Source organism: Argopecten irradians, chromosome 9, assembly GCF_041381155.1.
Source record: "Argopecten irradians isolate NY chromosome 9, Ai_NY, whole genome shotgun sequence".
NCBI classification, from domain to species: Eukaryota; Metazoa; Mollusca; class Bivalvia; order Pectinida; family Pectinidae; genus Argopecten; species Argopecten irradians.
In genome coordinates this window covers 8,194,875-8,221,871 of record NC_091142.1, presented here as the reverse complement: position 1 = coordinate 8,221,871, position 26,997 = coordinate 8,194,875, and the positions used below count along the sequence as shown (strand labels likewise).

General features: G+C 36.4%; 1 protein-coding gene across 1 annotated transcript in view; it reads left to right on the top strand.

Moving 5' to 3' along the window:
* The window catches only part of LOC138331312 (NACHT domain- and WD repeat-containing protein 1-like), a 38,559-nt gene extending 11,617 nt beyond the window's left edge, over positions 1-26,942 (top strand). Inside the window, exons 11-27 of the mRNA XM_069278838.1 lie at positions 4,546-4,758; positions 8,283-8,613; positions 9,172-9,324; positions 10,748-10,894; positions 11,185-11,401; positions 11,925-12,081; positions 12,402-12,576; positions 13,315-13,668; positions 14,145-14,399; positions 15,571-15,844; positions 17,454-17,583; positions 18,969-19,140; positions 19,611-19,841; positions 20,272-20,439; positions 24,917-25,086; positions 25,762-25,903; positions 26,122-26,942. Of these exons, the coding sequence (XP_069134939.1) occupies positions 4,546-4,758; positions 8,283-8,613; positions 9,172-9,324; positions 10,748-10,894; positions 11,185-11,401; positions 11,925-12,081; positions 12,402-12,576; positions 13,315-13,668; positions 14,145-14,399; positions 15,571-15,844; positions 17,454-17,583; positions 18,969-19,140; positions 19,611-19,841; positions 20,272-20,439; positions 24,917-25,086; positions 25,762-25,903; positions 26,122-26,204 (3,372 nt within the window). The 3' untranslated portion in view covers positions 26,205-26,942. The remainder of the gene's footprint in view (positions 1-4,545; positions 4,759-8,282; positions 8,614-9,171; positions 9,325-10,747; positions 10,895-11,184; positions 11,402-11,924; positions 12,082-12,401; positions 12,577-13,314; positions 13,669-14,144; positions 14,400-15,570; positions 15,845-17,453; positions 17,584-18,968; positions 19,141-19,610; positions 19,842-20,271; positions 20,440-24,916; positions 25,087-25,761; positions 25,904-26,121) is intronic.
* Positions 26,943-26,997: the final 55 nt, after the last annotated feature.

Sequence of the window (26,997 nt, the reverse complement as noted above, 5' to 3'; positions counted from 1 at the left end):
GACACCTGTCTATAAAGGACACCTGTCTATAAAGGACACCTGTCTATAAAGGACACCTGTCTATAAAGGACACCTGTCTATAACAGGCACCTGTCTATAAAAGACACCTGTCTATATAGGACACATGTCTATATAGGACACATGTCTATATAGGACACATGTCTATAAAGGATATTTGTCTTTATAGGACAGCTGTTTGTAAAGGACATCTGTCTATAAAGGACGTCGGACTCTGAAGGGCACCTGTCTATAAAAGACACTTGTCTGTAAAGGACATCTATCTCTATAAGACATCTGTCTAAAGAGGACACCTGTCTAAATGGGACACTTATCTATATTGGACACCTGTCTATATGGGGCACCTGTCTATTAAGGACACCTGTCTTTATGGGGCATCTGTTTATAAAGGGCACCTGTCTATATAAGACACCTATCTATATAGGACACCTGTTTGTAAAGGACATCTGTCTATACAGGACATCTGTCTGTAAAGGACACATGTCTATAAAGGACACATGTCTGTAAAGGACACATGTCTGTAAAGGACACCTGTCTATAAAGGACACCTGTCTATAAAGGACACCTGTTTATAAAGGACACCTGTCTGTAAAGGACACCTGTCTGTAAAGGACACCTGTCTATAAAGGACATCTGTTTGTAAATCACACATGCTTATAAAGGACACCTGTCTATAAAGGACACCTGTTTATAAAGGACACATGTCTATAAAGGACACCTGTTTATAAAGGACACCTGTCTGTAAAGGACACATGTCTGTAAAGGACACTGTCTATAAAGGACACATGTCTACAAAGGACACATGTCTGTAAAGGACACATGTCTGTAAAGGACACATGTCTATAAAGGACACATGTCTATAAAGGACACATGTCTGTAAAGGACACCTGTTTATAAAGGACACATGTCTGTAAAGGACACATGTCCAGATTTTTATATGGGATTCTGAAATTTTAGATTTAAGATGTCATTTGTTAATGGAAAAAAACCTGCTTTCAGAAGGACACATGTCTATAAAGGATACCTGTCTATAAAGGATACCTGTCTATAAAGGACACCTGTCTATAAAGGACACCTGTCTATAAAGGACACCTGTCTATAAAGGACACCTGTCTATAACAGGCACCTGTCTATAAAAGACACCTGTCTATATAGGACACATGTCTATATAGGACACATGTCTATATAGGACACATGTCTATAAAGGATATTTGTCTTTATAGGACAGCTGTTTGTAAAGGACATCTGTCTATAAAGGACGTCGGACTCTGAAGGGCACCTGTCTATAAAAGACACTTGTCTGTAAAGGACATCTATCTATATAAGACATCTGTCTACAGAGGACACCTGTCTAAATGGGACACTTATCTATATTGGACACCTGTCTATATGGGGCACCTGTCTATTAAGGACACCTGTCTTTATGGGGCATCTGTTTATAAAGGGCACCTGTCTATATAAGACACCTATCTATATAGGACACCTGTTTGTAAAGGACATCTGTCTATAAAGGACACCGGTCTATAAAGGTCTCCTGTCTATATAAGACACCTATCTATATAGGACACCTTTTTGTAAAGGACATCCCTCTATACAGGACATCTGTCTGTAAAGGACACATGTCTATAAAGGACACATGTCTGTAAAGGACACCTGTCTGTAAAGGACACATGTCTATAAAGGACATCTGTCTATAAAGGACACCTGTTTATAAAGGACACCTGTCTGTAAAGGACACCTGTCTGTAAAGGACACCTGTCTATAAAGGACACATTTCTATAAAGGACACATGTCTATAAAGGACACCTGTTTATAAAGGACACCTGTTTAAAAAGGACACATGCCTAAAAAGGACACATGTCTGTAAAGGACACCTGTTTATAAAGGACACATGTCTATAAAGGACACCTGTTTATAAAGGACAACTGTTTATAAAGGACACATGTCTATAAAGGACATCTGTTTGTAAATCACACATGCTTATAAAGGACACCTGTCTATAAAGGACACCTGTTTATAAAGGACACATGTCTATAAAGGACACCTGTCTATAAAGGACACATGTCTGTAAAGGACACCTGTCTGTAAAGGACACATGTCTATAAAGGACATCTGTCTATAAAGGACACCTGTTTATAAAGGACACCTGTCTGTAAAGGACACCTGTCTGTAAAGGACACCTGTCTATAAAGGACACATTTCTATAAAGGACACATGTCTATAAAGGACACCTGTTTATAAAGGACACCTGTTTAAAAAGGACACATGCCTAAAAAGGACACATGTCTGTAAAGGACACCTGTTTATAAAGGACACATGTCTATAAAGGACACCTGTTTATAAAGGACACCTGTCTATAAAGGACACATGTCTATAAAGGACATCTGTTTGTAAATCACACATGCTTATAAAGGACACCTGTCTATAAAGGACACCTGTTTATAAAGGACACATGTCTATAAAGGACACCTGTTTATAAAGGACACCTGTCTGTAAAGGACACATGTCTGAAAGAACACTGTCTGTAAAGAACACTGTCTATAAAGGACACATGTCTATAAAGGACACATGTCTGTAAAGGACACATGTCTATAAAGGACACATGTCTACAAAGGACACATGTCTGTAAAGGACACATGTCTATAAAGGACACATGTCTATAAAGGACACATGTCTGTAAAGGACACCTGTCTATAAAGGACACCTGTCTGTAAAGGACACATGTCTATAAAGGACACATGTCTATAAAGGATATCTGTCTTTAAAGGACACATGTCTGTAAAGGACACATGTCTATAAAGGACACTGTCTGTAAAGGACACATGTCTATAAAGGACACATGTCTGTAAAGGTCACATGTCTATGAAGGATATTTGTCTTTATAGGACAGCTGTTTGTAAAGGACATCTGTCTATAAAGGACGTCGGGCTCTGAAGGGCACCTGTCTATAAAAGACACTTGTCTGTAAAGGACATCTATCTATATAAGACATCTGTCTACAGAGGACACCTGTCTAAATGGGACACTTATCTATAAAGGACACATGTCTGTATGGGGCACCTGTCTATTAAGGACACCTGTCTTTATGGGGCACCTGTTTATAAAGGCACCTGTCTATATAAGACACCTATCTATATAGGACACCTTTTTGTAAAGGACATCTGTCTATACAGGACATCTGTCTATAAAGGACACATGTCTATAAAGGACACCTGTCTGTAAAGGACACATGTCTATAAAGGACATCTGTCTATAAAGGACATCTGTCTATAAAGGACACCTGTTTATAAAGAACACCTGTCTGAAAAGGACACCTGTCTGTAAAGGACACCTGTCTGTAAAGGACACCTGTCTATAAAGGACACATGTCTATAAAGGACACATGTCTATAAAGGACAACTGTTTATAAAGGACACATGTCTAAAAAGGACACATGTCTATAAAGGACACCTTTTTATAAAGGACACTTGTTTATAAAGGACACATGTCTATAAAGGATATCTGTCTATAAAGGACATCTGTTTGTAAATCACACATGCTTATAAAGGACACCTGTCTATAAAGGACACCTGTTTATAAAGGACACATGTCTATAAAGGACACCTGTTTATAAAGGACACCTGTCTGTAAAGGACACATGTCTGTAAAGGACACTGTCTATGAAGGACACATGTCTATAAAGGATATCTGTCTTTAAAGGACACATGTCTGTAAAGGACACATGTCTATAAAGGACACATGTCTGTAAAGGTCACATGTCTAAAAGGACACATGTCTGTAAAGGACACATGTCTATAAAGGACACCTGTCTGTAAAGGACACCTGTCTAGTAAAGGACACATGTCTGGACACATGTCTGTAAAGGGTACATGTCTATAAAGGACACTGTCTGTAAAGGACACATGTCTATAAAGGACACATGTCTGTAAAGGACACATGTCTATAAAGGACACATGTCTGTAAAGGACACCTGTCTGTAAAGGACACTGTCTATAAAGGGCACTGTCTATAAAGGACACATGTCTATAAAGGACATTTGTCTGTAGAGGATACATGTCTATAAAGGACACATGTCTGTAAAGGACACCTGTCTGTAAAGGACACATGTCTATAAAGGACATCTGTCTATAAAGGACACCTGTCTATAAAGGACACATGTCTGTAAAGGACACCTGTCTATAAAGGACACATGTCTGTAAAGGACACCTGTCTGTAAAGGACACCTGTCTGTAAAGGACACATGTCTATAAAGGACACATGTCTGTAAAGGACACCTGTCTGTAAAGGACACATGTCTATAAAAGACACATGTCTATAAAGGACACATGTCTGTAAAGGACACATGTCTATAAAGGACACCTGTCTGTAAAGGACACACATGTCTGTAAAGGACACACATGTCTGTAAAGAACACATGTCTATAAAGGACACCTGTTTATAAAGGACACCTATATATATGGGACACCTGTCTATAAAAGATACACAATATAGTTATTAAATTAATTTATAAACTTTGCATCATTTTAGGACATCAAGTTGCTGGTCAAAACCTTTAAGTTTGCTATAGGCTTGGCCAAAGATGTCCGTCCCCTGGTCATCATTCTGGATTCGCTTGATCAGCTTGACCAATCAAACAATGGCCGGACCCTAAACTGGCTTCCAGCAAAGCTCCCAGACAATGTGAAAGTGATAGTGTCTACTCTGGAGGAGGATGTCTATGAGTGTTTTCCCGCTCTTCAGGTATTTTATAAAAATATAATACTGCAAACATTCTTATTTAAGTGGTAGTTTTATATTAGTGGTAGTTTTATTTTAGTGGTAGTTTTCTTTTTTAATGGTAGTTTTATTTTTAGTGGTAATTTTATTTCAGTGGTAGTTTTATTTTAGAGTTTTTTGCAATGTCTTTGAAGCGCAAATTGCTGTACAGAGGTAACTATGTAAAAGGGTATTTCCGGTATTGAACCACCAGATTGCACTAATTTTCATAAGTTCTAATATATCTTAAAGAGGTAGTGTAATGGAAATGTTCCTTCCACATCAGAAAGAAAATTTTAATCCAACAATAACAAAAAAATTATTATGAAAATCGATCCAGAAATCTTCGAGATATTTAAGATCGAAATTTGCCCATTTGCACCTGTTTGAAAAACAATCAACGCAACTTCCGGTTTGGCTTCGAAGCATTGTGACGTCATATGAGCAACATTCAAGGCAGTGAGAGCGACCACCTGGCGGTACCGCGAACGAAGGAATAGCTTTTTATTAGGGGGAATCGCTATATTGCACACTTTTAAGAATGTTCGTTTTAGTATATTATTGATACTTTTCTTATATATGATATTTAATGCATTTTGACTAATTTTCAGTCGAATTTCACGTTCGTTTTTCAACGAATTTTCCATAAATTCTGTGTTAGTGCTTAACAAAAAATTGACGTCAATATCATGTTCCGCTGGCGATAAAAATGCATGTAACATTAAAATATAAATTAAATAGACCACGGAAAATCATACCATTATTATGGAATCTGCAAATTTTTATCTACGATCATACGGAATTTAATTAAATTTGGTTAAATAACGAAACTGTGACAATCAACTAAAAAATATTTCAAAAGGCATGAAATATATTAAAAAAATTATACAATACCAGGAAATCTGATTTTATAATTAATTGCAATTTGCAAACGTAAAAAAATTGATTTCGACAATGTCATAGGCCAAATACACGTAACTTTTCAGTTTTTTTAACCACAAACATATATGTACAAGAAAGTTTACCACGTTCTCTCTGCATAAAATGTTAACTGAAGCTAGGCACATTTGTAAGTTGTTACTGAGAAGACATGAACGTGCCTCAGACATTGACATATCTGAGCTTTAATTTCCAATATCGCAAGATTTTACAGCAATCAAATTAAAGTTAGCTGTTCACTATTTACTCCGTTCATAGGGAGTTTACGGCGTATACATCAAATTTAGTAGATTTTTACAGTGATAGGTATTTTATTCTGGTTATGCAAAATACAAGTCCCGGAACGTAAATTAAAGTTTTTTGCAACATACACTTGAAGATTTCTGTATAGCGACACATTTCATATCATATGCTTCGGTTTGGTTGCAGAAATAAATGATTCAGTAACCAATGGAACACACCTCGTCAATCAGTTGGTATTATAATTGACTGACACGTGAACATCGAGGCTTGTAGCCAATGCTATGGCGGGGGCGGGGCCTCTAGATCTACGGCGACCTCCCGCAAAAAAAAAAACAAACACAAAAAAAACAAAACACCAACATATACATGTACTTCGGTACAAGATTTATTACATAAAAATGCATGTGTTCGTGTCAAATGACAGGTTGTTATAGACTTATAGCGATACGATGATCAATATATTGCAAATGTTCCAGTTGTGAATATCAGAAAAATAAATTACAGCCGACAGAGTATAAACGATACTCAACATTTAAACTATAATTGGTGTTTAATCGCGTATGTATATACATGTATCTAATTAACACAAACGATAAACTAATTTGATTTGGTGCATACGTATTCCAGTACTTCATTGCATATAGGACATAGTGCCACAGATTTTTTCGGGATGCAATTATTTTTTTATATCTTTATCTTGAAGTAAAATTAGAAGCTCAAACTTTTCAATGGTGGTAATGATGTAAAGCAAGTAACTTTTGTAATACTAAGTGTAAAGTCGTCTTCTCTTGTTTTTGATAGAGAAAAAAATACCACTTGTCAGAGGTCATCTTCAAAAATGCTGAAATCAAGAAATTGAAGCATATTTCATTCTCTTACCGATTAACTAGTACTTAAGATCGGGATTAAGTCGATATTTTGTAAGTTACTACACGCTTCAAAAGTCTGTCGACAGATACTTTTAAGGATTTAATTTGCCGTAAACTAATTATTGTATGATATGAAAGATAACTGCAGAGCTTATAAATAACCGACTTGAAAGAAAAATGATAACATGCATTAAGGTTGTTAATGAATATTTATATGTATAAATATATCGTAAATTGACACATTCGGAAGTCTGAACTACAATGTACATTATTATTGTACCATGGAACACGTGTGTTTATGACATAAGATTTAGATCTTCGTCGTTGGTTAGAGTTTTAAAAGAAAAGAGAACTATTCTTGTACATGTATAAACAAGTGTCGAAAATTATAATCAATCTTAATTTTTACAATTTATGTTCGTATTCTGTAAATTATAAAAGGGGTAGAATCTACTGCAGTATTTCATATAACAAGGATTTATAGTTGAGGCATTAAAGATTAGGCCAATGATGTATCTTTATAACATTATACCGACAAAGATACCGACAAATGCCGAGATATCGAGAAATTGTCGAGGTGAAAAAAACCCAAGTACCGAGGTCTCCAAGAGCGAGATGTCCTGATACCGCTGCAGCCTGCTGCAACAATGCACCGTCATCCTTTGTGCCGAAAACTTGCCATTTTTATAACATTTACAGGAAAAAAACTTCAGCTTAGGAATACAAAAAACTGTATACGTACGTAAAAAAGATAAATTCAAATATAAAGAGGCGATGATTTTATAATGCAATGTTTTCAAATTGATACGCATCGAGCACGAAGCCATCGTGTTGTCACAACACAGACGTAATCTGTTGCTCACAATACGTCACTTCCGGTAAAAAGGGGAATTCCCTAAAGTTGAAAATTCTAAAGGTATTTTCATAAGTTCTAATATATCTTAATTTACAATTTTGTACATTTGCGCTAAAATTTTAAAGTGCTAAAATAAGTATGTTTACAATTATTTATTATAGTATTTTAGTATCGAAACATATCCTTAACTTACCATGTTTTTGTTTGAACTTTTCAAAAAGTAAAACAAAGAAAAAAATGAGAATGGAAATTCATTTTTTTATTGTTCCTACTGGTGATAGCTTTTGATTATGAATTACTGCTATGTTTGACCTTGACTGTCATTCAAGGTTTGACAAGCGAAGTATAGCAAAAATTGAATCAATTTACTAAAACTTATTTCTGATAAGATATAGGTCTAAATGCATCATAGTATGCTAGCAATTTACGCCATTGAATTACCTTTGTCTCCTAACTTTAACAGTTAATGAATCAGATAAATAATGTTCACCATTGTAGATCAAATAAAGCTCACCATTCCTTTATTATGTAGACTCCTGTTAAACAAATGCAGAAGAAAACAAAATACATAACAAAGGTTTATTTTTGTTTTTAAATCTTAGAGAGAAATCAAGACCCCAGAAAATTTTGTCGCAGTTCCTGTGCTCAATAAAGAAGCTGTAGATAACATTGTCAGAAGCTGGCTGACTGCTAGTGGACGTACACTGACCACTTGGCAGTGGGACACCTTGACCAATGCCTTTGACACTTGTCCGATACCTCTGTATCTGAAGCTGTCGTTTGACCAGGCGCAGAAATGGACCTCGTTCACAAACCCAGATGATATCAGACTACAATCAACGGTTCGTGATAGTATCGACCTTCTGTTTTCTCAGCTTGAGGTCAAACACGGCAAAATCTTGGTCTCACATGCTCTTGGATATTTGACAACAGGTATACAGAAATGTAGATTTTGACAGTCATATAAAATTTTCATCATTTCTGCTGCTCATTGACGGCACATTCCTTTGTGATTTTATACACGTGTATAAATGAGGTTGCAAGGTATAGTTTCTTTTTTTTGTCTTCACCTGAGATATTTGTAGTTTCCTGCATATCATAATTCACTACTTTTAATATTAATAGGTTTACTGCAATTAGATTCTACCCATAAATCAAGAAAATATACCCAGGAATATTCGATTCCTAAGTATATATATATATACCGCCCCCCCCCCCCCTGATAGAAGTGAAAATGTTAAGTGTATAGTGACAAGAGCAAAGTGACTTGAGCTAGTTTCTTTTTAATTGACTATAGTTAATTGCCAGACAATAAGTAGACATGTCTTGTGCTTACAAAGGCTTGTGTAGCTAGTCAATGTAGAAGCATATACACCCTACAAAATGCAAAGTCACGTCGGGGACCTAGACGGTATAATTTGATTTACAGCAGGTGATCAGTGAATGACTGAGCTAGCTTATATTTTCAACTTTGGTACAATTTTGTTTTAGCTACCAATGGTTTGTCAGAGGCAGAGTTGGAAGACATTTTATCCTGTGATGATGTTGTCCTCAATGATGTATACGTATACTGGACCCCGCCCGTCCGGAGATTACCTCCCCTGCTGCTCGTGCGACTTAGGACAGATCTACAGGAATATGTAGGTCAGTATAACTTGTCAATCTAGTGTGACTCAAGACAGATCTACAGGTGGATCTTGCTTAGATATTTCGGCTCTCTTCTCAAGCTCCCTCCAGCGGTGCGCTGGCTATTGCTTCCTCTTGTTAATACTGCCGGTAGTCGTATATCTTTTGCATATTAATCACTTCGAACAGCGATGTCTGGCTGTCATTCGTCAGACATAACTAGCACTGTTGCTGGTGACCAAACCGCTTTTCTGCCTCTCTTTCTTCGCAACTGGAAAGCAAACTCGCCCTGCCGTCTACTCATCAGGTTCCTCTGGACTGTTCCCATGATCCTTATTAGACATAAGGTCCCCCAAGCTATTCACAGGGGCCGCGGTGGCCAAGTGGTAAAGATGTCCCGGCAAATTACTTCAAGCCCTCCACCTCGGAGTCTTGAAGTCGAATCGCATATGGGGCAGTTGCAAGGTACTGACCACTGGTCGGTGGTTTTAAGAGGACGTAAAACTAAACAAGACAGACCAAATTTACTGACAGAACAAACCCCTACATCCAGTCTTTAGGTAGGTACCGTTACTTCGATCTGCTGTTGACAATCCTTCACCAGCTGCTGGTAATTCTGCTGCTTCCGTTCGTTGACCTTCTGCATCCTTGTTGGAGCTGAGGAACCATAACACAATGTCTGGGCAGAGTGGTGTTGATGCCATCTCTGCTGGGAAAATTCGTGCTCTGCTGGATACCTGCCCTCATATCCCAGCCCCAACAATCCCTGAAGCACGGGTTCCAGATTTCACAAAAGTGACATTATTTGATCCTTTGAATAATGTCCAATTTTTTTTCTTCCTACACGGTTAAAGCTTGAAATTATATCTTTCAGGACCTAATCATGACGCCATGTGTATCTTCCATCTAAAATGCCACCTGTCATGATGTGAGGATTTTGCCAGGTTAGCCAGTTTCCCACAAAATACACATTCTGCACTGGTCTTTATACCTCAGGTGAAAAGATTGGTTGGACTAAGTAGATTATATGTAGACTTCAGCAGGAGGCTAAACCAGCGACCTTCCATCTTCCAAATATCATTCCAGGATACTCACTCCCTCCCAGTGAGTCAAGCTACCTTCTGTCACATCCGCACTGCCTATACCTGTCAAGACTCCTCTACCCGGAACATTTTACTTGCTTTGCGCTTTCCTATATTGGCCTTGGGATGGTTCATAAGCGCAGAAGCTCTAATAGCACTGACCTCACACGTGCACTATGCCCGTAATTCTGTTTTCTTTATATGGACTCATGATGAACACATCGTTAAATAGGCAACTCATGCCCCTTTCACTTCAAAACATTGATCAATTACCAACAGCTTTCTGTGAAAAATACCACCCATCCGAAATTTTTTTTATATTCTTGCGATATAATGTAATCAATGAATATATATTTCAGTGGAGAGAGGAGCAGATGATGTCCGCGTCTTTTACTGGTACCATAGACAGTTCATTCAGGCAGCGAGATTGCGTTACTGTGGGGAACAGGACATCCAGAATCTACACCAGGCGCTGGCAGATTTTTTCAGTGGAAAGTGGAGTAATGGTGAGTCTTCATTTCATCTCTGAAAAATCAAGATTTTGCAGGTATTGCATCGTGTACTAAATACATACTGAGTAGCGCTTTAACAGATCATAGGCATGTTATGCAAAAATGTGGTTTCCTTCATACTGGATGTATTTGCAAAAAGAGTGTGTGGAAAGGTCTGGTATGCATATTAACAATATACTCCATAAAACATTTAATGCATAAATAAAATGTCTCAGTTCCCAAACCAACCCCTATGCCACTTGTTTGGATGGATGTCATGAATTCAAATGATTTCTTTTCATAAGGGAACAAGAAACCGTGCACAGATAGATCGGGGAATTCTGGCTTAGAGGACCGACACTCCTCTACTCAGCCACTGAAACACGGAGACAAGTTTAATCTAAGGAAACTCAACAACCTTCCATTCCACCTCACTATGGCCAAGAATCTGGAGGAACTAAAAGACCAGTGTTTACTCCGCTTAGACTTCCTACAGACTAAGTTATTGTCTTCTTCAATAAGGTAAGTACTTAGTAGTTAGGTGGATTCCAAACCCTGTCACAACTGACTTCAAGGGGGCAAACACTTCATCAAACCAACATCCCAACCCAAAGGACTTTTAGATGTTCAGTATCATCGACTTCCAGACATTATAAGACCACAAGGTTTCCAATTATAGATGTTGTTCTCTTTCTCTGGAACTCTATTAGAATTCAAATTTTCCAGACATTATAAGACCACAAGGTATCTAATTAAAGATGTTGTTCTCTTTCTCTGGAACTTTATTAGAATTCAATTTTTCCATTACTTAGAGAATATCATTACTTACGGTATATTTCAATTGTGTTGTACAGTCGTTGTCAGCAGAATGTGCTACTGAAAAGTAGTCGGTTAAACAATGAAAGAAAGTGTTAACGTAAATCTTATTTAGACATGTGATGACCCACATCCAAAAGACGAATTTTTATTGATAGCAATTATTATCCAGAAAGGTGATGATCGACTTCCAACTGTAGAATTGTTACAGAATATAAATCTTGTGCAGGAATGTGATGGCCGACATCCAGCTGGCCATGAAGAAGTTCCCACTTGATTATGCCATCAACACGCTACACGACTGTTTTCAGCTGTCTATGCAGACGTTATTGTACGATGTGAACCTGCTGGACTTACAGCTCAGAGACCGACTCGGTGGTGATCAGGTAAGCACAACAAAAACATATTTTTAAAATAAATTATGGTACAAATGACATAGATGTAGACGAATCACATTTGAACTTCAACTTGCTGTTGTGCCTCCCTTCTATGACCAAGATACGGCATTATAGGAATTATACGTCTTTCATTTAGGGTTCCATGATATTCCGTCAGAAAAATCATTTTAATCATCTTTTTTTTTATTTCGAAGAGCTATTCTAAGCCTATTTACTTGACATATACAGTATCCAATCATTGTGACTGCTAAATGAAAACAACATATTGTTAGTTTGATTTCACAATATTTGTACATCGCTTGTGATAGGATGAAGGCCTTCGAAGACTTTGTGAGCAGTGCAAGCACATCACCCGACCCCATTTACTACCAGACCGAGATATACTGACCAAACCTGGTGGTCAGTTGGTTTACTTACTCTCCGGCCACTCAGCCGAAGTAACAGGACTGGACATTAGCAGAGATGGCAAAACTATCGTTACATGTGAGTGTTTGGAAAACAGCTATACATAATTATAATATATATATACCGGTATGTTGTAAGATTTACCTAGGTCCGATTTGTAAGATACCTCTTGTGTTAGACGATTCAGCGTTGAAACTCGAATCACAATTCAGATTGTGACCCATTCAGTGTTTCATTGAGGTCCGTTTGGTGAATGTTACTGATGAACTACAAAATAACCTTCCACATGTACATGCTTAACCTTCATTCTCCGTATTCTTGCAAGAGCCTCTGTATGTTTCTCCAAAGATATTAGGCTTAGTTTTATTATGTAATTATAATTCATGTCTTGTCTGTTGGTTATATCGGATACTTTAGCATTAAAACTTGCCATTGTAATTAAAATGTCCAATAATGACCCACTTGACAAATTTCATTTATTATCCACCAGATTTATGGACACACATATTCAAGCTGACCTTTAACTAAAAAGTCTGCCGCTTCTTTGTATACAGTTTTTAAATTGCATTGTTAGTCAGAATATTTTTCTTTATAAGAGAGAAATTGTACGATATAAGGATTTCTAGATACCAGAATAACGTGGACAAAGTTAGCAAAGCACCTTCCAGTGTTTGTGACATCACAAAAATCAAAATATGATGTAACAATCATCGGAAGGTGGGGCGACTCCACGGAAAATACCTCATCTAGATCGTATTGGTATCTCTTAATCCGATCTGTTATGGAACCATTTGCATGTATACTGTTATTCAATAGGTGCTGATGATGACGAACAGAGTGTAAAGATGTGGAATCTATCAGACGGAACCTTGATTAAGTCGTTCAACAAACTTGGCAGATCTCCTAAAAGGGTTCGATTCATGGCTGACGACACACTCATTCTGGCTGAGTACGAGGACGTAAAGGTCAAGGTTATCCAGCCGTCGGGAGAGATACTGTACTCACTGTCTGATATAGGGGGTTACTGTGTCGGAGGTCACGATAAAAATGTCCTCGTAAAGCTGACGGATGATAGAGCGGTGTTGTACAATGCATCTACAGGCAAGAAGATGTCCAAAGTGAAAACAAAGGAGAAACGTTATATGAGGGAAAATGAGGATCTATTCCACGGTGTGTACAACTTACAGAAAAAGAGAAGCATTTTATTATTCACTAGCGTTTTGTATTATGAAGCAAACATACCTTACTCGATTGACCAACATTTTGAATCTCAAAACTTAATGTTTAGTCTATCATTTCATTTTATCCCTGATTGATGTTATTATGAAGTAAAAATAAATACATGTATGTATTTTATGGATCTGAACCATCATATATAAGCATCCACATTCACACATTGGGTGTTTTATGACAGTTTGTGATGGTGAAAATTGCAAGAAATACAACTTTAAAGAGCACTGGATTCCACTTACGAAATCTTGTAATAGATCTATCTATATTTTACAGAGGTTGGTCGTAGTGTTTTGATTTTGGAAATTGCAATTATGGTAGCAATTTGATATTTTCCGAATTTTCATTTGAATATCATTCATGGTATGCATGGATTTATTGAACCAGAATTAAGTTTAAATATATCTTTTGAACAGGGTCAGGCCGGTTGGTCATAGTGGTAGAAAAAGAATTATTCAAGGTCGCCTTGCTCGACCTTGAGAAAGAACAATTCTCCAATTGGATTGATGTATACAAACCACCCTCAAAGGGATCACGTGATGAAACGAGATTGTCCGTGAATTTTGTCTGTGTCTCTCCCGACGAGAAAAGCTTCGTCGCATCTTGCATGTCGGATGAGGATTTCCACTTCTATAGTACGGAAACACTACAGCAGACGAGGGTTATTAAAAGTAATTAAAAATAAATCACAGATAACACGACATATAATTATTTTAGCGGTTATATTAAAGATGCTCCACCGCCGACAGAGCATAAATGATATCCATCATTTGAACAATAATTGGTGTTTAATGGTGTATATACAATGTATATATGTCTAATTAACACAAAAGTAATATAAATTATTTTTTTTTGCTTTTGGTACATTTGCAATCAATAATTTATTCTATATAAGGTATAGTGCCGTGCATTTGTTTTCGGAACACAATTAAGTATTTTTAATACTTTTATATTGAAGTAAGATAAGAAGCTCAAAGGTTTTAATGATGGTAATGGTATAAAGTAAGTAACTTTGGTAACTGAAGAAAAAAACTCATTCTTCTGTTCATGATTTTCATAGAGAAAATACCATTCGTCAGCGTCTTTAATTTTGCTGTAATTTTAATTTATTGTGAGATTGTTATCTTATCTTTATCATCCTAACCTCGACAGAAATCAGCTGTAAATCTTAAAGTGAACAGTCGGGCAAGGATGGCTGAAGTTGGTAAAATGGTGTGAATGTATCCAGTATTATTTCTTATGAAATAGAAAAATAAAATCTCTCGTCAAAATCTGTCTGCGTACAAAAAAATAATCAGTTTAAAGTATGGGAATTCTAAAACGTCCTCCCGGCTCACTATGTCTGTGGTTACATTTCCACGCAGCCTCGCTTTCAATGCTTTCAACTTTTCTTTACTTTAATGGCCAGAACTGGGAAACTAAGCAGAACTTGACCGTCCTATTATTATGTGAGAACTTTTGGAAGGCCAATGAACGCATTTAGACTGGTTTTCTTTGCCCGACTATTCACTTTAATTGTACTAGTCTGGTGATATTTGATATATATTTTGAATACGAGGGAAAGAATAAAGATAATTTAATAAAATCAGGATTTTTTTCATGAACTGATCCAGTTAAAAAGATAAAGAAATCGGAAGCAGTTATGAATGAGTCGTACTATTAAAGTTTAAGAATAAATCATTAAAATGTAAATGGAAAATGATTTACGTGTATAACGAAACAAAGTCGATTGTTGAATTTTGAAAATAAAAAATCAGCAAACATGTTAAATCTTTTGCCCTTCGTTCAGTCATATAAATACAATTTTGTTTTATAAAACTTTTTATCAATTTCTGTTTTCAGGAAATAAAACCGATATAGGACAATGGTTACAATATACTCCAGACTGCAAAAAGATGTTTTTCTCAAATCTTCACGACATTATCGTATATGACCTTGACACGGAGGAGAGAAAGGCCATCCTACCTCATCGGTCCAGTATTGCCAGAATTGCCAGCGCGTCATGGAAGATTCTAGTAACAGTATGTCAAGGTGATAGTGGCGTACGCGTTTGGGACGTTACACGGCCAGAAAAACAAGCGATAACTTCCCAAACACCTCTCGGCATATCAGTCAGGTAAAAAGACTTTATTTATGTTACAAATATTTAATAGATTTCGCGTTTTGCGATTTACTTTTATTCGCGGGGGTTTATTTTCATGAATTATCTTGGTTGCCATTAAAAACTTTATTCTTACGAGAGACTAAAATACGTAAAACTACGAATTCGATCAATTTCAAGAGGTGTTAAATTTTACGAATTTGGATAGATGCGTATATTTTTTAGCAAAATTAAAAATCTCGCAGATATTAGCAACTATGTACAGTAATAAGGCACCAAATTTATGGTTAGAACGCATCACGTTTTTGTATAAGGCGTTTGTAGTATGTTTTTAACGAAATATACTTATATAGCTTATGTTCTTTAGTCCATTGAGGTTCGTTATGTCTGTTCTACTGTACTATCATAGTATCATCAGTCATCTCCAAGTGATTTTCAACTGTATGTTTGATTGTCAATTATATGGTTTGGTTCATTATATTAAACATGCTCCACCGCCGACAGTGTATAAATGATATTCGTCATTTGAACAATAATTGTGTATATATATGTCTAATAAACACAAAAAAATAATATAAAATAATTTATTTCGCCTTTGGTGCATGCGCAATCAGTACTTCATTCCATATAGGATATAGTGATACGGATTTTTTTCGGGATGCAATTAATTATTTTTCATATTTTTAACTTGAAGTAAAATTAGAAGCTTAAACTTTTCAATGGTGGTAATGGTGTAATGTAAGTAACTGTTTTAACTGAAGAAAAATACTTAATCGTCTGCTCCTGTTTTTGATAGTGAAAAAATACGATTTGTCAGCGATGGAGCATCTTTAACGTCTTATAATTATCGTTATCCTGATCCAACACCACATTAGTACACTGTATAAGGCTATTATTCTTCGATCTTTGCAATTTCAACCCAACTTTGCCTCACGTTTCACTATCAATTTCGTGAATTGGTTTGTTTTATTTTCACATTAGATGTCAGTACTTGAACTTAGAATATTTAACTTTTCTGCAGCATTATGCCATCTACAAGATATGAAAATATTTTATATTTATTTTCTATTCATTCTGACCCAATCCTTCACTAAAACAGGTCCAAAGGGAAGTTTATCTTTCTTTCCTTATCTAATATACGTATTTCATTACCTTCCGTTGTGGAATTGTCAGAATATTTTTGTAAATTAAGAAATATTCATAAAATTGAGACCCTAATCAAAATATGAAAGTAAAATTACAGAGGGACGCAAAAGTTTGCTGTTTCCTCACAGAGATCCAGCTTGATTTTTATTTTTTAAATCAAATAAATCAAACTAAATATTTCGTGAAAACAGTTTTATTGTATGATGATAATGCTATTTACACGTACTGTAAATCAACTCTTTTCGCATTCGATTTTTTTAGCGAATTTCACGATCAAGGTAAATTCGCAAAAGTAATCTCCGCAAATGCATAATCATATTCATAGGTATAACCATTCATTGACAATTTTAAATCTGCTAAACTCAATCCCACGAAAATATTTTGAAATGGAAATCGCAAAATTTGATAACCGCGAAAGAAAGTTCGTTTATAGTAGTTCTGTCATGGTAAATATAACGATGTTTGTTGTTTTACGCAGCTGCTTCTGTGGCTTGTTGAACCCACGGTATATCGCCATGGCGGTTCGTACGAAAAACGACAACTACAGACTTGGTGCCATCATGGTATATGATCTATTGTTAAGGAAGGTCATCCGTCGTGGAGTCGTGGTAAGATTCTCTATTATTATCTTAAAGATGCTCCACCGCTAACAGAGAAAAACCGATACTCATCATTTGAACAATAACTGATGTTTAATCGTGTATATATGTGTCTTTTTAATCATTCCATACAAGACAAAGTGCCATGAATTTTTGTCGGGACGGAATTAATCAATTTTAATATTTCAATATTTTCGATGGTGGTAATGGTGTAAAGTAAGTAACATTAGTGACTGAAGAAAAGTACTGATTTATCAAGTAACTTTAGTGATGAAGAAAAGTACTGATTTATCTGCTCCTGTTTTTGACATAGAAACAATACCATCGGTAAGCGGTGTGTCTAAAGTTGGTCAATTAGTTCTTCTGAACCGGGTATCTTAAAAAATTATTTGATTAGAAAATAATGAACAAAGACGTTTATCTGTCTGCCGTCTTGTAGTTCGAATCGTTATGTTTATTGCGAAACAACTGTTTATATTATCTACATACTAAAAATTTTGATACTATATAACATAAGATTTTCGCTGGTAATTTCTTTCGTGGTCTATAGTTTTCTTTCTTTCGTGGTCTATAATTTTATTGCGGTATTGTAACGAACAAATTTCGTTGTTTTTTATATTTGTTATTTCAACGAAAATTTCTTTGCAACAAACGTTTTAACTCGCACAGTAAAATATTACAAATTCAGTAGACATGGTATCTATACATAGAGATGCGTGAAAAATAGTTGATTATTTGGTTATATTTTTTGGGTATGTTTGTAAGTGCATAACCAGTCGATACAGATATTGGGGAGACTAACTGCAACATCGGTTATTACAATATAAACGTATACCCATGATAGATACTGTAAGTGTATTTATTCCAGTGCCATCATATTTTAGTGTAACTTCATTCAGATTGATTAAGTTCGGGTAATAGCGTCTTCAAATTTATAGGCTTATAAACAACACACAGAAATGTTTGCGTAATGACCGGGATTAATTAACATACCACCTTATACACGATAGCGTTTGTGTGACTGTTGTTTCTATTGCCGATTGAATGACGTCAAAAGATGATATCCCGCGCTAACGTCATTACAGCGGGACTATTACTTTGGCTGAACTATGGCTGAACTCTGTATCAAAGGAAGCTAGTTTTAGATTGTAATGATGCCTCTTGATTTTCTTGGCTGGTTGAAGCTACGGCTGTTCCTTAGCGGATAACTTCACTACAAGATTACAAAAAGTTACCACTGGAGATATTAGTCCCGCACAAGGTATCGGGTATCACGTGGTACGTAAATTAGTCCCATTATATTTTGGCTCATAATGTTTGCTCATAAAACCCCGAAAATAATGTAACAGCTAAAATAAGTACCTGCACAGTAATTATTCATTTACCTAATCTAGAACGATGGACTTCCAAGGGCCATGCTGTGTATCAGTGAAACTGAGGTTGCCATAGCAACCGACACGAGAAAGATCAAAATCTTGGATCTAAACACGCTGACGGTGACACGGGTGTTTGAAGGGAAACTTAACCCCTACAATAGCAGAATGGAGATCATCAAGGATGGGAAAGGTACTATTGATACATAAACGTTTTACTATTGTATTGCTGGTTCTATTGATATCTGGGTTTGGAATAGCGAAATTCTACAGGGCAAAGGAATGTAAAGAGTAATATTTGACTCAAATAATGAAATTTTGTATGACAACAACAATATAAATAATACATGTTTTCTAAAACCTACTTCAGCGATTAAAGAATTGTTTAAAAATCCTACAAAAACACCATAACCGTGCATACTTGCCAAAAAGGAAGAAAAAGTCGAATTAAGGAGAATTTGTTTTACACAAATAGATTGCTCTTCATAAGTTCCATGTTTAAAAAGAAGATAATAAAACTAATACTGACATATTCATTTGGCCGCAGACATGGAACAGTCCACACAGTTGTAAAGCGCTGAACAAAGCAAGGAAACAGTGTTTTGTAAAAGAAAACAATCCATAATAAATAAACTTTTAATCTAAAAATTTGATTTTTTCCAGAAATCTTGACACTTACGCAAGGGAAACCTGGTTTTAAGACATACAATATAGAGACTGGGAAAACTGTGAACCTGATACATGCACCATTGGATATAAGGGAGAGCTGGGGAGCTTTCCTGTCACAAGACGTTTCCTATCTGGCCGTTAATACCTATAAACGTTTTCCAGACCCCGTCATCCAGGGCGAAATGAATACCGTCGGCTGTGTAGCAGTGTATAGCTTACAGCAAGGTGTGGTCAGGTTTACGTTTTGTTGATAATATTCCCGGGGGTTTTAATGCCGCTAAATTCACGGACTCCATCCTAATTCGCGAAGTTTGATACTCGTGAAATTATCAAATCATCGATTCACATTTTATAATATATTCTATCACAAGAATGATGCTTTAAAAGGCTACAAAGATAATTCGCGGAAATAATCCCCCGCAAATAAGATCCAGACAGTAAATCTGTAAAATTTTACGTCCGCGAAATCTATAGAGTAAGTATACAGATGGGGAAAGTAGTTCAAGGCTGAATAAGTTCATGCCATAGACTTAAGAACTGTGATATGATTATAATGTTGTGCAAAGTAGTCATATTTGTTCATTTATAACAAAACAAATGTATACGTCGACTGTTGAAACTGTCTGTGATTGTCACAAACATGTGATGTTTCCAGGAAAGGTGACCCATTGGTGCCTGGACGACGAATACTACCGGAAGTATGCTAAAGAGGACGTCCTTAGCAACCAGGATTTAGACGTGGATAATGCTATACTTCTGGATGACGATCGTTTGGTCACCTCTAGTAATGACCGCATCCTCCGAGTATGGAACGTCAGGACGGGTAGGTTCCACAAGTGATACTATAAGACTCTTTTTATGTAGATTTAAAGGTTTGGAATATTCTACTCGAGGATAACACAATGTTTGTAAAATCCTAGGCTTGAAACAGTAATTTTCTCTATGAAGGTTTGGAATATTTCACCCGAGGGTCACAAAATGTTGTAAAATCCGAGGCTTAAAAGAGTATTTTTCTTTACAGTGCTCCAGTTGTTAAGAGTGCGGGTAGAACAATCATTAAAATCTGTCAATAACCCCTAAAACTGACATGAACGTGCACTAATTACCCCGACAATATTAGTAATCATTTAATGCATTTATTATGACCGCTAACATCATGAAATAAGATAAAAAGAAACTTACCCACTCCTTCAAGGATCATCTGGAGCATTGTTAAAAGGTTGTAAAATCCGAGGCTTGAAAGTCTACCCGAAGGTCTCAAAATGTTGTAAAATCCGAGGCTTCAAATCGTATTTTTTTCTCTGTATGAAAGTTAGGGAATAAATGTATTGGATACTCTACCCGAGGGTTACAAAATGTTTCTCTCATACCTCGACGTTTTATTTCATTTTTGCATTGATGATATTTCGCTATTTAAAAAAAATAGAAGAATTCCGCGACTGCAAGTCAATTATCAATACATGAAAATTGCGTGATATTGTAAAGTAAATCCTGTTGCTTTGTTTGCATGTTTTATTTTAAAAACAGCCTAGCTTTTGAAAAAAATATTAAAAGTTTGCCTAGAAAATAGTTATTTTGTTGATGCAGTGATGCTCCGAAGCTGTATTGCATGGGTAGGTAATAAAATCTCACTCGACATGAGTGTATTGCCTAGGGTAAACCAGTATGACACAATAATGGTAAGATTTTAGTTAGATGAACTAAAATTGTGTCTCTTTTAAAGATGCTCCATCGCCGACAGAGCATAAATGATATTCAACAATTGGTGTGTAATCGTGTATATATCTGCCTAATTAACACAAAAACTAACATAAAATAATTTATTTTGCATTTGGTGCATGCGCAATCAGTACTTCATTCCATATATACCTTGAAGTAAAATTAGAAGCTCAAACTTTTCATTGGTGGTAATGGTGTAAAGTACGTAACTTTTGTAACCGAAGAAAAATACTAAATCGTCTGCTCCTGTTTTGATAGTGAAAAAATACCATTTGTCAGCGGTGGAGCATCTTTTAAGGATAGTATATAGTAGTTATATATAGTGATTTTTTATTACTTATACCTTTGACTCAAGCTCTGTTTGCTTTTTAGGTCATCTGACCCATAGGGTCAGGATGACCTATAGTCATCGTGATTTGTCCGTCGTCGTCCGCTGTCCGCCGTCCATCGTGCGTACACGTTTTCCTTTAAAACGCCACTCCTCCTTAACCGCTAAGCGAATTTCAACCAAATTTTGTTTGAAACATCATTGGCCAAGGACAATAATATTTTATTAGCCCACCATCATCAGATGGTGGGCTATTCAAATCGCTTTTCGTCCGTGGTCCGTCGTCCGTCCTTCCGTCCGTTAACAATTCTTGTTACCGCTATTTCTCAGAAAGGACTGAAGGGATCTTTCTCAAATTTCATATGTAGGTTCCCCTAGGGCCCTAGTTGTGCATATTGCATTTTGGTACCAATCGGTCAACAAAATGGCCGCCAGGCAGCCATCTTGGATTTTGACAATTAAAGTTTGTTACCGCTATTTCTCAGAAAGTGCTGAAGGGATTCTTCTCAAATTTCACCTGTAGGTTCCCCTAGGGCCCTAGTTGTGCATATTGCATTTTGGGACCAATCGGTCAACAAGATGGCCGACAGGCCGCCATCTTGGATTTTGACAATTGAAGTTTGTTACCGCTATTTCTCAAAAAGTACTGAAGGGATTCTGTCTCAAATTTCACATTCCCTACAACAAGTGCACAGGCGGTTTTGACCCTGAAGGGATCTGCTAGGTCCCTGCTTATGCATATTGCATTTTGGTACCAATCGGTGAACAAGAAGGCCGACAGACGCTTTGATTTTGAGACAATTGAATTTTGTTACTGTTATTTCTCAGAAAGTACTGAAGGGATCTGTGTCAAATTGCATGTGCAGGTTCCCCTAGGGGTCCAGTTGTGCATATCACATTTTCGGACAGAAAGGTGAACAATATGGCCGACAGGCCGCCATCTTGGATTTTAATAGTTGAAGCTTAATTTGAAATTGTTACCATTTTTTCTCAGAAAGTACTGAAATGATCTGTCTAAAATTTTATATGTAAGTTCCTCTAGGATCTTAGTTGTGCATATTGCATGTTCAGATCGGTAGCCATCTTGTTTTTTGATAATCGAAGTTTGTGACAGTTACATATCTCAGAAAGTACTCAAAGAATCATTCTCAAATTTCATATGTAGTAATATGTTGTAGTAAAAGTTTGAAAAGCAGAGAAAAGATCCCTCTTTCCTTTGTCAGACATAGATCATTCTTTGGTGGGCGCCAAGATCCCTCTGGGATCTCTTGTATAAATAAGCCTGGTGCGACCCCTAGGGTCTGAGGGGTAGGGCTCCAAAAGGGCAAATTTTCTTAATTTTAGCTTTAAAATCCTACTCCTCCTTCATCCTTGGATGGATTTCATCTATATTTGGTTGAAAACATCATTGGGGAAGGACAATCATATTTTATATAAATGAGCCTGATCCGACTCCTAGGGGCTGACGGGTGGGGCCCCCAAAGGGCAAATTTTCTTAATTTTAGCTTTAAAATCCTACTCCTCCTTCATCCTTGGATGGATTTCATCCATATTTTGGTGTGAAAACATGATTGGGGATGGAAAATCCTATTTTATATAAATGAGCCTGGTTCGACCCCTAGGGGCTTAGGGGTGGGGCCCCAAAAGGGCAAATTTTCTTAATTTTAGCTTTAAAATCCTACTCCTCCTTCATCCTTGGATGGATTTCATCTATATTTGGTTGAAAACATCACTGGGGATGGACAATCATGTTTTATATAAATGAGCCTGGTCCGACTCCTAGGGTCTGAGGGATGGGGCCCCCAAAAGGGCAAATTTCTTAATTTTAGCTTTAAAATCCTACTCCTCCTTCATCCTTTAATGGATTTCATCTATATTTGGTGGAAAACATCACTGGGGATGGACAATCATAATTTGTATAAATGAGCCTGGTCCGGCCCCTAGGGGCTGAGGGATGGTGCCCCAAATGGGCAAATTTTCTTAATATTAGCTTTAAAATCCTACTCCTCCTTCATCCTTTGATGGATTTCATCCATATTTGGTGATGGAACATTTCATCCATAATATTTTATAAAATTGCCTGTGAAACATCATTGGGACGGGTGGGCCACAAAATATATTTTATAAATGAGCCTGGTCCGACCCCTAGGTCCTGAGGGTTTGGGGCTCGAAATGGGGGAAATTTTCTTCATTTTAGCTTTGGGAAATTCTACTTTAAAAACCTACTCTCTTCATCCTTGGATGAAGTTTATCCATATTTGATGTGAAACATCATTGGGGAAACAATTATATTTTATATAAATGAGCGTGGTCCGACCCATAGGGGCTGAGAGGTGGGGCCCCAAAAGGGCAAATTTTCTTAATTTTAGCTGGCCTACTTCCTGTTGTCAGGTTTCGGTCTCCGATCTCAATGAAAATTGGTCTATAGGGGTTTTAATTGATGCTGAACAACATGCAAACATTTTCGTAAAGATTTTGGTATTCCAAGATGGCTGCTTGCCCACTTCCTGTTTTCAGTCTCCAATCTCAATGAAAATTGGTCTATAGGGGTTTTAATTGATTCAGAAGGGGGAACTCAAAGTAAGGACAATCACATTTTATAAAGGACCGAGGTAAGACACATGGGGATAGTACGACGGAGGTCCAAAATGGGAGCTTTGCTGAAATTTGGCTTTAAAATCTGACTCCGCCTTATATTAATCCTTGAATGGGTTACAACCATATATGGATGAAGGGCTACCAAGTTTGTTCAACAAATGACATTTACCTATTTCAGAAACTTACATATTCAACTAAGGAGTTCCTTGTATTGTTTATATTAATCGTTAACCAATACTTTATACTGTGACTTCGTTTTTTTGTGCCATGAGTCAGATGACCGTTAAGGCCCATGGGCCTCTTGTTTCATTGTATTGATTCAAAATTTAAGTTCTAGGCACTTCCCGCGTCACTGACAGTTTGAAAACGAACGATGCTATTATTGGGCGCATTCGATGTTCATATTGTAAACCAACTTATAATTTCTATCGCGAAATGAAGAAAATCATGAAGTATGATATCGGCAAGTTATGTCGCGAAAATAAGTTTTTAACGTTACTTATATTAGTATATTGTGTGTCTTGCATACAATCAATAGAACTCGATAAAATCACAGAAAAAATATTTGAATCATTATTAGCTTAAAAGCCAGGTATTTTGATCAAGATGTTTAAAATATGCCAACGAAGAACATATTTGTGATCGTATTTTGTAGGTGAACTGATAAAGAGATTAGAAGGACTTACGGAACTGCCTCAACTTGTGGAAAACAACGAGAAAAGCCCATACTTTATTTCTATGGCAAATAATGGAGATGAAAATTCAATACGAATGTGGGATAAAAAATCGCTGACATGTTTAGCGACGTGCTTACTTGACCATAAGGTAAACACACAGATGATTGATACTGCACGCTTTATTTGATAAAGGCTTCATTTAAACTTACTAATTTTGGCACAATCAAACTTAGCGCAATAGCGATATTGAACAGGTTAGCACACTGATGAATTCGCGCAATCACCATTGTTAATATAAACGTTACACAGAAAGTCAAATTTGCGCACCCATATTTAAGCACAGCATTTCTTGTGTGAAAACCACTAAAATAAGATAACCGCTAAATATATACATTTACTACAGTATGATCTGTGATAGTAGCACGATGTTGCTTCATTCCAAGTTGAAGATCAATTACTACCGCATTTTGATCTTTCGGAAATTAACATCGTTTTTACACACATTAGCGACGTTACTCTTTAAAACAAATACAGTATTTATCTGTTTTTGAGAGAAGATATTTCAAAGCAAAGACTCAATGTTTGTAATGTACATTATTATGCTATAATTAAAGACATCAAAAGACATTTAAAAAGCAGGAAAGCACTCGAAAAATTAAAGAAAAGTAATTGATTATTTAAACTGTATCATTATATACATAAATATCAGCTTAATATTTGCTTACAAAACGCGTCATTTTGTTTCTACACAAGTCTGACACTTATTTTATATATTATGAAGTACATGTACAATTGCGAGAATGTGTGCTCTCTTGGGTTTTAGATTCAGACGGTAAAATTCTATCCGGATGGTCAGAGTTTGATCTGCCTATTGGCAGACTGCAGTGTGATACACTGGACATTAGTGGCCCCTGGTGTCCAGTCTACTGGCCTTTCAGACTGTCCAGCCACCTTCCAAGGTCAAGGTAAGATAATGATCTCTCGTGTTTGTTTGCTTTCATGGTAAACAAGGAACATCTAAAGTCATTACTCGTGTGTTGTTTATGAAAACAGAAGACAGGAAGGACAGTCACGGTTATTGTTTACACATGTTTTTCGTCGACATGCACGATATGATACTTTTTTAAGTTTGAAATACTTCTGCATTACAATGACATGTTGCTTTCGTGTTGACCATTTACAGAATGCGATATAACCATGGAGATAAACAATTACGATGATGATGAAAAAATTGACGAAATTGATCCTGATGACGACGACGATTGAACTAAAAATGATTATGACGACGACGATGAAGATGAGAAGGATCAGGAAGATTTTGAAGCCGATGAGTATGCAGATGATGACGATGACGATTACGATGATTTTGATGAAGAAGACAACGATAATGACTATGATTTATCACAAAATGCAGTTGATATTATGAAAGACGGCGATGAAGATGATGCATATTGAACAGAATGGTTAGCTTATTGATCTAATATCAATCTATGGGAATAAATCAATTTTGAAGATAATTACAAAAAGCCATATGCATGCTTACATTTAGTATGTAATTCCAAACACGTATATTTCGAAACAACCATAAAACTTTATCTTTACTTTCATTTGTGATGACATATTTATGAAATGATCTTTTATTCGTTCACATGGTCTGGCTGATATCCAGTGACTTATACCGTGTGATAGTTTGCACTAGTGCAATGTAAAATAGAAAGATTTTCGTTGGCAAGACCAACAAAATTTTATTGTGACATTATGACGGCAGCAATAATGTGACGCAAGGAAAATGACATGACGGCGGTACAAAAAAGCTGTCTCTACCAGAATTTTGCAGTAGATTTTGGCGTTGATATTCTTTGAAATGTAGAACTGTAGAGGTTGTTGCACTGATGTGATAAAAAAGTATCTTTTTGTAGTCATTTTATATGAAATTTTATAAAACTTGTCTCAATTTTTTTAAATTTTGGTCGCCAGGCCTCGTAAAAATAAAAGCTTCGTTCGTAATATACTCATGAAAGATCGTAGATGCATTAGTTACAATAATGACATAAAACGC